We start from the raw sequence: 14,811 nt of genomic DNA on the forward strand, positions 1-14,811 counted from the left end.
TTTTCTAAAAGCGGTTTTTCAAAACCGAATGTTCAAAGGTCAATTCAAAATATTCTGGTATATATTTCGATCGTACACAGTAACGAAAAAAAATATTATTATTATTAAAAAAAAATTTCATTTTAGAAAAAATAAAGGAAAAATAAATTTAAAAAAAAAACCAACCATAACATTCGGACATTCACAACAACAAAAGGTATATGAAACCGAGAAGAAATAAAATAAGTAGAAAATAAAATAGGAAAAAAAAAATAGAGACACGAATAAGAACAAAAAGTAACGGTAATAAAAAAAACAAATATTAGAAAATGTAGAAATCGGTAAGGACATCGAAAAATATGGAAGGAGACAAAAATAAGTGTGCGACTAAGAAATGGTATTAGAAAACAACAGTAATTGCAACAACACGTAAATATATAAATTTTTTTTTTTCAATAGAAAAACAAAAGGAATAAAATGAAAAAGAATTGAGAAAATAATTCAAGTGAAACGAAACAACTGTAAATCTTTTACAAGATGAGAAAATACGACAACAAGCAAGTAAGCAAAAAACAAATTGAAAGAGAAAAAGTTTTATTAAAAAACGATTTCCGAATACAAAGTCATTTTATACTTTATTTCAGTTTAGAAACAATAATTACTTTAGTTTGCTCTAGGAAAGGAGTTGTTTTCACATTATTTTGCAATCTATTTTAATAAATTAAATTTTAATATTTCTTTATTACAATTAAAATTAATCTTATTCTTATTTTCTTTAGAATTTCATTAATTTCTTGTATTTTATTTGAAATTTAATTATTTAAAAATTTAAAATAAAACTGGATTCCAATTTTGAGCTTTCGTACATGCCTTTATATAGAAAATAATATTTGCTTTCATTTAGTTTAAGAGCCTAATCGTGTATTTGCTTTATTTTTTCACTGTTTATTGACTTTGAAATCAGAATTCTCTGCATTTCTAATGGTTATTCCATTTTCCAATAAGATTACTCATTTTCTTAATTTGATTTTTACATTTATTTCTCATTATTATCGACTAAACATCTCACCTTCCAAATTTCGAAAAAATTTTGTATAAATTTTAGAAAAAAATGCAATTTTACAAGAAATAACAAATATATGACAGTTACTGACTTTCATTTCACTTGGCGAGTAAAATAGCGAGATTGTACGATCAGGCTCTAGGTATTGCTAAAATTTGCCATAACTTTATTTTTGTTCAATTGTATTTTATTTAAAATCTACATACAAATTATGGTAATGTACAGAATAGTACTAAGTTTTATATTTCTTTCGTTAGTTTCTTGTCTTGAATGGTCTCAAACTTACTAAGGCCATTTTGGACTAACTGATTCTAAATAACCAAAAATTACTAAAATTATTTATTGTAATAATTTTATTTATGTTTATCGTAAAATTTTGACAGAATTTTGTTTTATTAAAATATTTTGCAGTTGTGGTAAAAAATACCATTACGCAGCAGCTATAAAAAAACGAAAAATAAGAAATTATAGAAGTTATAAGATTTCAAGAAAAATTATTGCTTCACTAAAGTACATACAACCATTCATATATGAAATATTTTGATCATTTATCAATTTGCTGGTTAAATTGAAAATTATTTTACTATTATTAGTTTTGTAAACTGAATGAATTGAAAATTTTTTAGATTTTAGATGAGTATTCTATATTGTTGTATTACTTATAAAATTTGTACGAGAAATATGAAATCTTTTCCTGACTTTTTACTCTCCTTCCTGTTTATTTCGATTTTTATGATTTATTTTATCCTTTTGTGTTACTATTAATGTTTGGCTTTTATTTTTGCTAGCCAAAAACAACAATTTATATACTATTATTAGAAAAATATGATTCTTATACGTTTAAAGGAATTTCTAATGATGATTTCGTGAAAATATATAGATATAATGTGTATATATATATAAAGCGTATATATAGTATAATATAAAAATTTGATTGTTATTATTGTTTTCAAAGAGTCAAAAGAGGGAAAAACTTTTTCAAAAATAATTTAAAATTACAAAATACCATTTTGGTGCTGACACAATTTTATTGACAATGTTGACGAATGAAAACGGTAAAATTGTTTTCTGTTAAAGATCTTGCTAACTTTTTCGTCCTTATTATGTTTTATACTTGATACGAGTATGAATAAATGTACCTTTAAGAATAAAATTGCACATATTTGGAAAATTTTTAACTAAATGTGTTCATATTTTCTATGTGGATTTTTTTTAGATATTTAGAAATAATTTTAAAATTAAACCCGCAGAACTCTTGGTATGGCGACCTTATTTTATTTTAGAATAATTTATTGGTTTTCCACAAATAGACCTAACAAATTTAATAAGCAATTTTACAATCTTAACTAAAGGTAACCAACTGACAAGAAAGTTTTATTATATCTATTGCTAACATATTTTGACTATGTCATTATGACTTTCATTTCATAATAATTTCCATAATATAGACTTGAATATAGGCAAATCAAAAAAAAATACAAAAAAACATGGCATAAAACTGTTATATTTTATTATGTATGTAAGTAAACTGTATAATAATATATTGCCGATTTTATTAATAACGCAAAAATTCAATTTATGATTAAAATGTTATTTTTTTTGTAAGTTAGAATTTGTACTATAAAATTTGTTTTATTTTTTCATTTTTCTTATTAATTCCATTTTAAATTTTATAAATATTCTGTATCATCTAGATATCTTCGATAAGGTGGACCAGAAAATGGATCATCATCATATTCTACCATAGTTTGATATGAAGATTTTGTAACATAGTGTGTCTAAAATAAAAGATAAGAACAGAATAAGTTCAACAGATTAAATTTTATATTTTTAATGAATGCATTATTCAAATTGTATTAGGAATTAAAGAAGTGAAAATTTTGCACATTTTTCTAATTTTGCATATTTTGTTCTTTGAGTGGGTGGAATGAGTGGAATTGAATATTTTTTTCATTTTGTTTTGAGTTATAAAGTACATACATACGTACTTATAATATTATATTGGTTAATTTTCAATAAAAAAAAACACACTATTTTAAAATTTTTGTATTGATACAGCTTTCAGTTATAATCTGAATTTGATGCTGATGATAAAAATTAGAATAAAATATAATGAGGTGCAAAATGTATATATATATTTTTATGTATGTATATATATGAATTGAAAATAACAACAATATTATGAAGGTTAATAAAAATATTAGAATTACCTTTATTCTTTTTTTTTTTAATTTAAAATATAACGTGATGATGTTATTTTGGTCAATGTAAATATGGTCGTGTTTAAATGCAATTCTACATTTTGAGTGAAAATTTTTACATTTTAATAAATTATAATGTTATATTGCACTTAACATATTTTACTTTCTTTTAATGGTGGGTAATTGATTTATTTTATTATAATATAATTATTAAAATTTTTTTCTTTTAAATTTTGATTTGGTCCGGTACCCTTTTCAGAAAAATCTTGACTATTTAATTTTTCATTTAATTTTTAGTATATTCACTAGATATTATATTTGATATTATATTATAGAATACTAAAATACTATAATGGGTATAGATAATAAGATAAATGTTTTAGTGATCCAATTCCAAAAAAAAATTTCCGAAAAACAATCATAATTGACTTTTTTAATTAAATCAGATTTAAATACTATATTATGACACCAAATGATATACCTACATAAATGGTAACATTCAGACTTGAAATCGGAACAGAAATTAAATTCCCTTCGGAACCTATATGTCGCACGTTGGGAAGAAGAAAGACACAACTCAAAAATATAATTTTGACTTCCGGGATTTGACGTTGGTATAGAACTATATTTCTAGAATACTTCTATAGAATGAACAAATTTTCTGTATTATTTTGTTACAGAAATGCTTTATATGTATATTAAAATATAATAGTAATAAAAACAAGTTTGCGACTCTGCACCTTAACTAATGTCATTGCGTTCTCGCAAATGTGCGTTATATCAGCTATAATATTTAATTCTTATGTAAGAGATTTTAAAATCACGTTAAATTTTGTGTCAATATACAAAAATATGAGGTAACTGCAAATAGGACAAAAATTTTCAATCAAAATAATCTCAAATATTGCCATATTCAACTACCTGAATTTTTTCTCTTATATTCTCTATAGGGAATTATATTTCTCTTATATCCTACATAGGGAATATTTTTACTAATATCAAAATCTCAACTATACATTGTAGATGAGAATATAATTATAATTTTAATAATTTGGAAACATTTTTAGGAAATATAAGATTTTGTTTTTATATTTAAAGAGTAATGTTCTTTTTCTTAAAATTTTATAAATTTTAAGAAATTTATAAAATTTTATAAAAATTAAAAAATAAATAAAATTATTTTTATTTCAGTCTCATAATTTCGATAAATTAAGTTTCAATACAAAAGATAAGACAATTTAATTATATATGATTCATATACATATATATAGATAAAAGTAAATATAGGAAAGAATAAATTCTGTTTTTAAAATAGTTTAAAAAATCCAAAAACTTTGACATAGTTATGATTAAAAGAAAAATTAAATGAGTTAAAGTTAAAATATTTTTTAGTCGAAAAATTAATCTGAAATTTTTTTTCAAATTTTTTGGTTTTTCATCATTTTTAAAACTTTTCATACATAATATGGTTCCTTAAGCAAAAAATATAAATTAAATAAATTTAAAAAAAATTATTGTGACGACTTAAGTGCTAAGTTGAGAACTATAACAAATTTATAATGTATTAATAATCATATTTTATATTTGTATAACAATATAATATAACATAATAATGTTGACATATTGAATGTATTTCTGTCTATAATATTATGTAATTAATTTCATATATGGTATGTACATGCCTCAAGTACACACAAAGTTTAAAAATATTTTTGAATTAATTTTAAAATCATAAGAAAACTTTAAAATCACAAAATGTACATTTAATTTTTATTCCATTTTTTTTTGTAAATTATAATTGAGAATATAATATACGAGAGAATAATATATACATATTATGTGTATGCGTATAATGACGTCAGATTAATGTTAAGTATATAAAATCAACTTTAAATTAAACGACAGCCTTTTTTTTGTTTAATATTTGCCAAGTTTCTTTTCGGTTTTTTTTTGTGTTTTCTACTTTAATTAAATGCATTATTCATCAGGGATTTTTTTTTTGTTTTTTTGACTACACTGGAGGTTCTTCTCATAAAATTAATAATATTTTAATTAAATATAATTTTCTGATATGTTTTATTACCGAATTATTATATATTATTATATTTATGTATTTAATAGTTGCAAGGATTTTTTATATATGAAATATTTTATTAATTACTTAATGATAAAAAAAGAAAATTCATAATGTTATTATAATTCATAACTAAAATTAATTAAATAATATTAAAAAATTCTGTTGAATATGAGATTTAATTTTTTTATGCAAGATTTTAAAAATTTTCATTTTTATTTCAGACTGGAAATGGTAATGGAATATTAAATATGAAAATAATGATTACTTATTATGCGAATGAATTTTTTCATCAAATTCATGTCCTATATCATAATGATTCAGTTGCATTTTCAGCTGTTTCCAATTTCTTAAAAGTAATATTTAAAATTTCACAAATATTTTTCAAAAAATTTAAATATTTATTGAACAATGTAAAATTAAAACTTCAAAACTATTTGAAATTCGGAAAAATATGGTTTTAAATATTATTTTATTGTTATTAATGAAATTTTATATAATTTTTAATTATATCTAATATTAATTGTAAATTTATTTTGGCAGTCTAGTTTTTTATTCAATATTATTGGTACAATAGAGAGTATTATGCATAATACAGCAGAAATGTTAAGCGATTTAATTTATTTTTTAAGATAATAATGAATTCTTTGAATTCTTTATAATTTCCTAATTTTATTTTTGAATTTCAACTAAAATATTATTTGGTTTCACTGATTTTAATGATTTTTATATAAAAGAAATTCATTATTATTAATAGTAATTAAATTTAATTTTCAATAATTTTATTGCACTATTATTGTTAATATTTAAATTTTGATATTTCAAATCTGTAGGTAGTTGTATAATATTTTTTTTTAAATTATTTTAAAAACAAAATATTCATAATTTTTCATAACATATTTTTTAATAATTTATAAATATAATTTTTAGTAACTTATTTAGTGACAAACAGTAAGGCAGTCTATTGTTATACAAAATTTCTAATAGCAGTTAAAATTTCTTTTGTTTTATATTTTTGTTTCTTCAATTTGTTCAATTTACTTATTTTTTTTTTTTTCAAAATTATTAAGCTTTTAAATTTTTTATTATTAATAAATAAAATTTGTTTACGTAATAATTAAGAGTGAGTAAAATATTTTGAATGTAATTAAATAAATTTTAATTTTATTTTCAAATTAAAAATATAGATATTTGAAATTAGTGTACTTTGTAACAAAATTATTAATATTGTTTTGTGATGTGAGTGTGTAAAAATTTTATTCGCTATATGTTGTTGCATCATTTTTCTGGGCAGCTATAATATTACACACAATTAATGTAACTATATCTGCAATTATGTTTTACGTTTTGGTCTATATAATTTAACATTATTGAAATATCTGAAAATTATAAGAGGTTTTCATAAACGCAATACTGCAAAATACTGATTACAAAATGGTAATACTGTAAAAACATAGTACTTTAGTGAATATGTAATATATTTTTGATCATTTTATAAAAGTGAAACATTTCATATGATTTGATTGCGCTGCTTATAAAAATTTCACTATGTTGTTAATAGTTTAGCAATATGTTTATGTATAAATTAAATTAGCTATAAAATAATTAATATTTAAGACCAAAAATTTAGCGCAGTTTCTGTACTACATAGATTCGCTATATTCTGTGTTTATGAAAAGATCTATTAATAACAATTTAACTGTTCCATAATACAAATAATTATAAATTTGAAATTGAAAAATTTGGAACAGAACAAATAGTACATATTTTCAAATATTTATGAGAATATCGACTCAATAAAATTGAACATGAGTTCATAACTTTAAGTCATAACTTTGTAGGTTTGAAGTAAAGCTAGTTTGAATATGAACATTAGATATTCTGTAGTATTATATACGTTATGAATATAAATTAAATTGTGAATACCCAAACAAAATATATATATATATATATATATATTATTTGTACATTTTATATAACATGTTACATTTTCTTCTTTCTGTGTTATTTTTAATCTAACTCTTAATTACAAAATTATTTAATTTTTTTTAAAAATAAAGAAATTCGCCACAATTATAATATTGTGTTATGATCATAATTAATTTAATATATAAGTAAATTAATAAATATAAATGTATTTAATAAACTATTTTAAATTTTTAAATTCGACAAAATTAAGAAGTAGGTTACTTAAGGGTAATTTAATATAAAAATCATAATTTAAATTAAAGAATAAAAAAATGGAAGGGAAAGTATTATAATTTTGAAAATAAGAAAATGTATAAAAATTTTCACAGGGCTGTAAACCCTTTTGCAAGAATTTTTCCTAAATTTGTTCAAAAAAGCCATTTTTACTTGTTTTTTTTTTTTTATAATTTTATTAAGAAGGAAAGCTTAATTTTAGCATAATTTATTTAATTAAATTCTTTAATTTTGTAATTAATAAATTTATTTCTTGTTTATTTTCATTTCTAGTTTAGTTTCATTTCATTTAATTGCGCGTTTACATTTAATATAATTGAATTTTTCGTTTTATAGTTTAACATTTTCTTTTTTGTTATATAATATTATAGAATTTATATTATGTCCTTTTTTTTATGATAAATTTTAATTTATTTGTATTTTAAATTTAATATTTTATTATTTTCTTTTTTTTTATATACATAAATAATTTTTAATTATTATTATTAATGTATTAGTTTTCATATTATGTTAATTAATTAAAAAAAATTTTTATATTATTGTCAAAAATTACTTTTGCAAAGGCAAGAATTTTTTCATATACACACAATATGTACGTATGTACGTATGTATATATGAATGAAAAACAATATATAAATAGGTAGTATATATTAAAAGAAAATATTGAATTTAAAAAAAAAATATTTAAGAAAAAAAAGTTATTTAAAATATTTTTTTATATTATATAATATAAAGTTCGAATTTTCACCTAAAATATTGTTATTCGTTGAATTATAAAAAAATATTTTATTATTTTTTATATATATATATAATATATATATATATATAGGAAAAATGCAGGGTAATGCGATTTAATTTTATATTTCATTTTCAATATTAAAATTAATTTTCATTTTTCTATATTATATTTTATTGTTTTATATTTAAAAGTGTGATCTAGTCAAAAAGTATATTACAGTATAAATATGTATGCCGAATTGTTAGGGTAAGATTCAAAAAACTGCAAACCAGTCACTTAATAACTTGTTGAACTTAAACTTTTACCTAATTATCTCAATAGCTTGTGAAAAAGAAGTTTGGTTATAAAAATAAAGTCGAAGACCCTAATGTTCCCAAAGTGGAGTAAAAGTAGAAAAAAATAAAATAAAAATTTCTATTATTAAATACAGAAATAAATGAATTTTGTAGTTACATCTCTAATTCATAATATCAAAATAATACCTGGTCAGTTAATTTGTTAATAGCTGATCTAAAAATAAGGCGGCTAAGAGTGTCATCTATTTTCCAAATATAGTTGTTTTTCCACACTGCTTTGGATAACATAGAGATTGTGAATACAAGAAAACAATACTGTTTATACTGAATTACTAATACAATGTACAGTTGTTTTTAAGAAATAAGTATTGTGTCTATTACACTAATAATATTAACTCAATTTCTTCATACAATTTCAGAACAGAGGGATGACGTAATCAAAGCAATACTATTTGTTTCATAAACGAATGAACAATTAATATTGTTATAGTTTTAGATATAGCCATATGTATCTATCTGTCAGGCCACCAAGGTGAAATTATTTTGCGAAATAATCGCAATCAAAATTATTTTCTGCAATCGGAGAACGTTACAAAAAAAAATCTTAATTTTTTAATGATTTCGAAGTACTCCGATTAAAATATTTTTCTATTTTTTTTTTGTGAAATTTTTGAGTATTTTTCGTGACTTTCGCTTTATGTAGTAAGGTTTTAAAAGAGATCTAGATTCTAGATTATGATAATTTTTTTTTTTGTTTTTTTTTCAATTTCTATTCAAAAAATTTTACTTAATTCAGTATCCTTCCATTTGGAAGACGGGAAAGTTGGGCTGCATTAAAAATTACAAATTTTTTTTTTTAAACTAAATTTTTTTGAAATTTAAATTTTAGATTTAAAAAAATATATAGAATCAGTAAAGGTAAAAGTATTAATCAATTGCCTTCAGACAAATAATTTCCAACGTCCTTTTCACTTAAATCTTAATAAATTTGGAATTTATTTTTGATTTACTCTTTAAGCTTCCAGAATTTCAATAAAAAATTGATCTGTATTAAATAAAATATTTTTGGTAAGAGTTGGAGTAAAAGTGATTTTTACCTTATGAGTAAAGTTAAAAAAAAAACTAAAAAATATAAAACCCGACTGTTCTCCAACCCCCGTAATGATTTCACTTAAATTTTTTTTTATATAAGAGGAATTGGAATACTTTTTGACCGACCCATTTTAAATAATTATTTAAAAAAAAAATTTATCCTCTTTTTTATCCTTTTTTTTTGTATATATTTAATATCTTATGTAAATATTTTTCATAAATTAATATTTTATTATTTAAAGAATCAATTATGATAATTATTAATAACTATGGGTTTTTTTTTCCTTGTTTCTTTTTCTGTTTTTCGTTTTGTTCATTTTGTGTATAGATATGTATGTATGTACATATAATTATATTTCTTTTAATATGAAATTTTAATTGTCTGTTTTTTTTTTTAATATTATTTGAATATATTGATTTATTTAATATTATTTTTAATAATAATCATTTTTTTTTTTGTTTTAATTGTAGGGAAAAAATTTTTAACAAAATTTCACTATAAATATTTTAATGTATGTATATATAATGTATGTATAGAAGTATAAACATAATTAATAATAATAGTTGAATTTATTTTTTTTCTCTTATATTTTATTATTATAAAATTTATACATTTTAATAATAATTATTATATACCTATGTATAAATGTATATATACATATAATTTTATAATTATATAACTAACATTATTTTTAATAATTAGTAATACTTTTCTATATATAATTATTTAATTGTATATAGTATGCAATATGTACAATATTTATTTCATTTTCATTATTTATTTTTCATCTTTATTGTTCATTTTATTTTAAAGAATTAATTTATAATATTAATTTTTTATTTATTTTATTTATTAAATTTTTTTTTTTTCAATTTATTTATTATAAAATATAATAATATATTGTTTTCATTTAATAAATGCTATTCTGTTGTATTGTTTTTTGTTGCCTATAGGATCCAGTTAAAAAAAGTTGTTTTTTTTGTAAAAGGTATAGTAATCCATTTTGTAATTTTTATGAAAATGGTTTTTTTTGTTTAATAATTGAATTCTCATTATATTAAATTTTGGTATTGTACTCAAATGAATAAAAGGAGATAAAATGCTATCGATTCATTAAATGTATTTAATGATTTTTAGCTTACTGTAAAAATGTAAGAAAATTTTAATTGTAATAGCAATGTTGAACAAAGGTTATTAATTTAAGCGTTAATAACGCATTTGTTTGCCCCTCATTTTATATCGAGGCAAATAATTGCAGACCAAAAACACATACATTAAATTTAAAATATATTTTTAGATTATTTAAAACTCATAATTTACTAACAAAAAAAATTAATGCATTTAGATATGAAACGACATTTCTGAAATTGATCCTGAAATTTATTCTGGTGATCTATGATTATTTCACTTTTGATTAAAAACGTGATTTTCCAACTTGTACGAAAGCCGACTGAATTTAATACAATAAAGAAAATAAATTTGGGAAAAATTTAGTAAACATTTAAAAAATATTATATTTTCAACAATAAAATCAAATTATTTAGAGTAAACTTTGGTAAACTTTGGTCTATATTTATAATTATCTGTATACAAATTAAAAAGATCGGAAATGTGTCTCATTGCTATTATTATGATATCAAAGATCAAAATAATATTTTAACAGGAATTTGTACAATTAATTGGTGAAAATTTTAAATATCACAAAATTTTAATTAATAAGAACATTTTTTCATTTGTTTCTATATTATACTATATAAATATTATGGATTTTAAGGATTTTAGTTTTTTAGCATTCATATTCAATATAAAATTCATCTTTTTTGATTTCAGACTTTTTTCGATTTGCCATAGATCCAGAATTACTTTGATTATTGGAACATTTTGTATCTATAGCTGAAGAGAATTGCGTTGGGTAAGTTTTACTATCGGAATCATTTTGATAAATTCTATTAGAATTATTCGTTCTTTTGTTTTGCAATCCTTGATTTTGATGAAATTTCTGATCTTGTTGCATGTGTTGTTGTTGTTGTTGCTGTTGTTGTTGATATGTATATTTCTTAATATAATTATTATATACACCTAGATCACTGTTCGGATTGATGAAATTCGTTTCATTAAAACTGGATGAAAATTTTTGTTGTTGTGGCTGTTGTGTATGTGTAGATTGATATTGATTTTTTACAAAGGTATTTTCTGTATTTAATCCTATAAGATCAAATTCGAAATCGCTATCAGGACAAGATGTAAGTGATTTACGCCGATTTTGTTCATATTGTTGTAATAGATGTTGCTGTTGTTGCTGCGATTTATAATATAAGGATGGATGTTTACTTTGTGATTTTAGTAAAGTTGTTAATGCTTCTGTTGGATGTATATTGACATTACTAATTCCATTACCTCCACCACCACCACCGCTTCCACCTGATGATGAAGATGATGATGTTGAAGTTGTTGGGGCTGAAGATGATGATGAAGGTGTTTGAATTGAATTACTTGAACGATAAAATTTTTGAAAATTGTCTGTAAATAAGCAATCTCTATCGATAATTCCACCGGTTCCACTATCAGGTGATGGCAAATAAATTGGATTGACATTTCGTTTCAGTGAAAGATTGCAATTACTGTTGCTACTATTATTCATACTTATTAAATCAGTTGTATCTAAGGATTGCTTATGATGTAGTGTTTTATTTGATGTTGGTGCTGAATATGCGATTCCAGGATAATATGAAGTAGGATCATCAACTGTATGATGTTGCATTAAATTGCTAATAGGATTAGGCTTGATTATAGGAATACCAGTACTTTCACCAACGATACCGGTCGGTGTAGATATTTTGTTTTGATGTGCAATACCGGTTTGGTACATTGACGATGGTGATGGTTGCCTATTGTGATTCGGAGGTTTCAATGATGAATTACCAATGCTATAAGATTGTTGTTTAAAAGGATTTAAATCTAGTGCCCGATTGCTATAATGATTAGTATTACGTTGATGGGTTCCGTATATTTGTATGTTATTTGAAGAAGATGTAGTGGGAAATTCTGTGGTTATTACATTTTTGCTACGCATTAATACATCACTTTTATTATGTTCAAAATTTATCAAAGGGTTACCTATGATATCACCTGCAGGATGGTGCTGATGATTGGTTGAATTGAGAATTAAGTTTCTTTTTGAAACCGTTATTTCGTGCGACGGAGATGACAAAATATTCTGTTGAGAATTTTCTTTCAGTTGTTGTTCTAAAATGAATTGTTTTTCCAATTGTGGTAAATTTTGATATGGTCTGGTTGATGATGAAGTATTTAATTGGGTAGAAGGGTGTTGTTTACTATGTTCACCATCTTTGAATGGTACTTTGAAGTTACGTTCATTGACAGGAGGCTGCAGTTCATAAAGTTCATTGTCCGTACTTTCGTAACTAAAAATATTAAACTGGTCATTTTCATTAAGATGTCCCGGAGCTGGTGGTGGTGTCGGAGTTGGCGTTAAACAATCGTCTAAAATATCAGTCTGACGTATTTCTGACGCAAAGCTTTTTTCAAAAAGCTTCATGTCTTTGTCATTTAAGATTATGGTCCCATCTGCGTTAGTACATTGTCCCGTTTTAGAATCGGTATTAATATCGGTACTAGGAACGTTGGCGACGTTGTGAAATTTCGATTTCTTTTTGTAATGGTCTAAATAGCTTTCATATTTTACATCATTATTTGATATTGCTTCCCCATTACTTTTGTTTGAATTGTAAGGAATACAACTTTCTTTGCTTGTTTCAAATGGATTATTTGAAAATTCAGACCGTTTTGATTTTTCTTTTTGAACATCGTTTATATCGGATTTTGATTTACCTTTAGTCCAATGATGCTCGTTTCCAATTGGTAAAGTATTGGCGAATTGGAATTCATTATTACAACTATCAGCCCCTGTATCAATTTCAATATCAATTTGCTCATCAGTTTCATCATCATCTTCATCAATATCGTCAGAATTATCATCAGAATCATCGTTATTAAAAATATTGTTTTTGAAACGTTTTTTTGAGAAGTTTTGATAATGTTGATTTGAATGATGTTGTTTATGATTATCGAATTTTTGTTGTAAATGATTGATGAAAAAGTTATCATCACAACTGCCATCTTCTGTGGTAGTTGTGGGTGTTGTAGTTGTTATTGTTGTAGTCATATCATCAGATAAATTATTAAGAAGTTTGTGGTTTCGTATAGTAGCTAGATTTTCAATAACACCACCTGGAAAAGTTAAGCTATCTATATAATATTCAGAAATTTTTGGATGCTCATAACGCAATTTTGTAACAGATGTTTTCTCTTTTTCAGTTGGTCCACTAAAAACTGATGCATAATCACTACTACTAATTGAGCTTGATGTTGTTGTACTACGCGTCGGTATATTTTGCATTTCCGAAGGATTTCCAGTATTGTTCGATGTAGTTGGTTTGCAAACTTTTGCGTATTCGACTGGTTTATTATAGGATTTACTACGCTTATGGTGTTTGATTGCTCTTGAATCACTTTTATTTGTTAAAAATTTTACGTCTTTTTGATCTTGTTCTTCTAATGGATCATAATTACGAAATATTTCAGATTCCTCATAATGGTTACGCATTTTCGATTTAGAATTTTGTTGAACTCGACCAACTGAGTAAGATGATTTTTGATAATCTGTTAAGCTTTGATCAAAATTTTCCTGCAAATATGCATCTAAGTAATGCAAATTCTTTGTTATGTCAATTTCAGATTTATAACTTTTATATAAAATTTGTTTACTATCTGTTATATTTGAAGGTAATGGTTTAATTGGAATACGGTTTGGAGGATTTTTTATTATTCTACATTTATTAGTTATTGCATTATTTGCTGATGAAGAATTAGAAAAATTAATGTTTAGGTTTTGATCATCAATTGATGAGCTTTTAACATTCCGACATTTATCACGAATTTTTTGAAAACTTTGTTTTGTTTTCAAATGCAATTTTTCAAAATATTTATTACGTTTACGCTGTTGATTTATAGGATTTATTGCGTTTATTGTTTCCTGGTGATTAGTATTGTTACCAGAAATAGTTGTTGTCGTTGTAGTAGATGCATCATTTGCTGAATTATTGTCTTCGTTAATTTTATTCAAATTTAGTTTAAATTTATT

At 22.6% G+C, this 14,811-nt stretch overlaps 1 protein-coding gene across 1 annotated transcript in view; it reads right to left on the minus strand.

Annotated features, from left to right (window-relative positions):
- Window positions 1-2,600: 2,600 nt before the first annotated feature.
- The window catches only part of LOC129616601 (hemicentin-1), a gene marked incomplete at its 5' end in the record, with an annotated part of 67,657 nt that continues 55,446 nt past the window's right edge, over window positions 2,601-14,811 (minus strand). Inside the window, one exon of the mRNA XM_055532235.1 lies at window positions 2,601-2,820. Coding sequence (XP_055388210.1) covers window positions 2,713-2,820 — 108 coding nt within the window. The remainder of the gene's footprint in view (window positions 2,821-14,811) is intronic.

The sequence above is a fragment of the Condylostylus longicornis genome, unplaced genomic scaffold, assembly GCF_029603195.1.
Source record: "Condylostylus longicornis isolate FDR11 unplaced genomic scaffold, ASM2960319v2 ptg000244l, whole genome shotgun sequence".
NCBI classification, from domain to species: Eukaryota; Metazoa; Arthropoda; class Insecta; order Diptera; family Dolichopodidae; genus Condylostylus; species Condylostylus longicornis.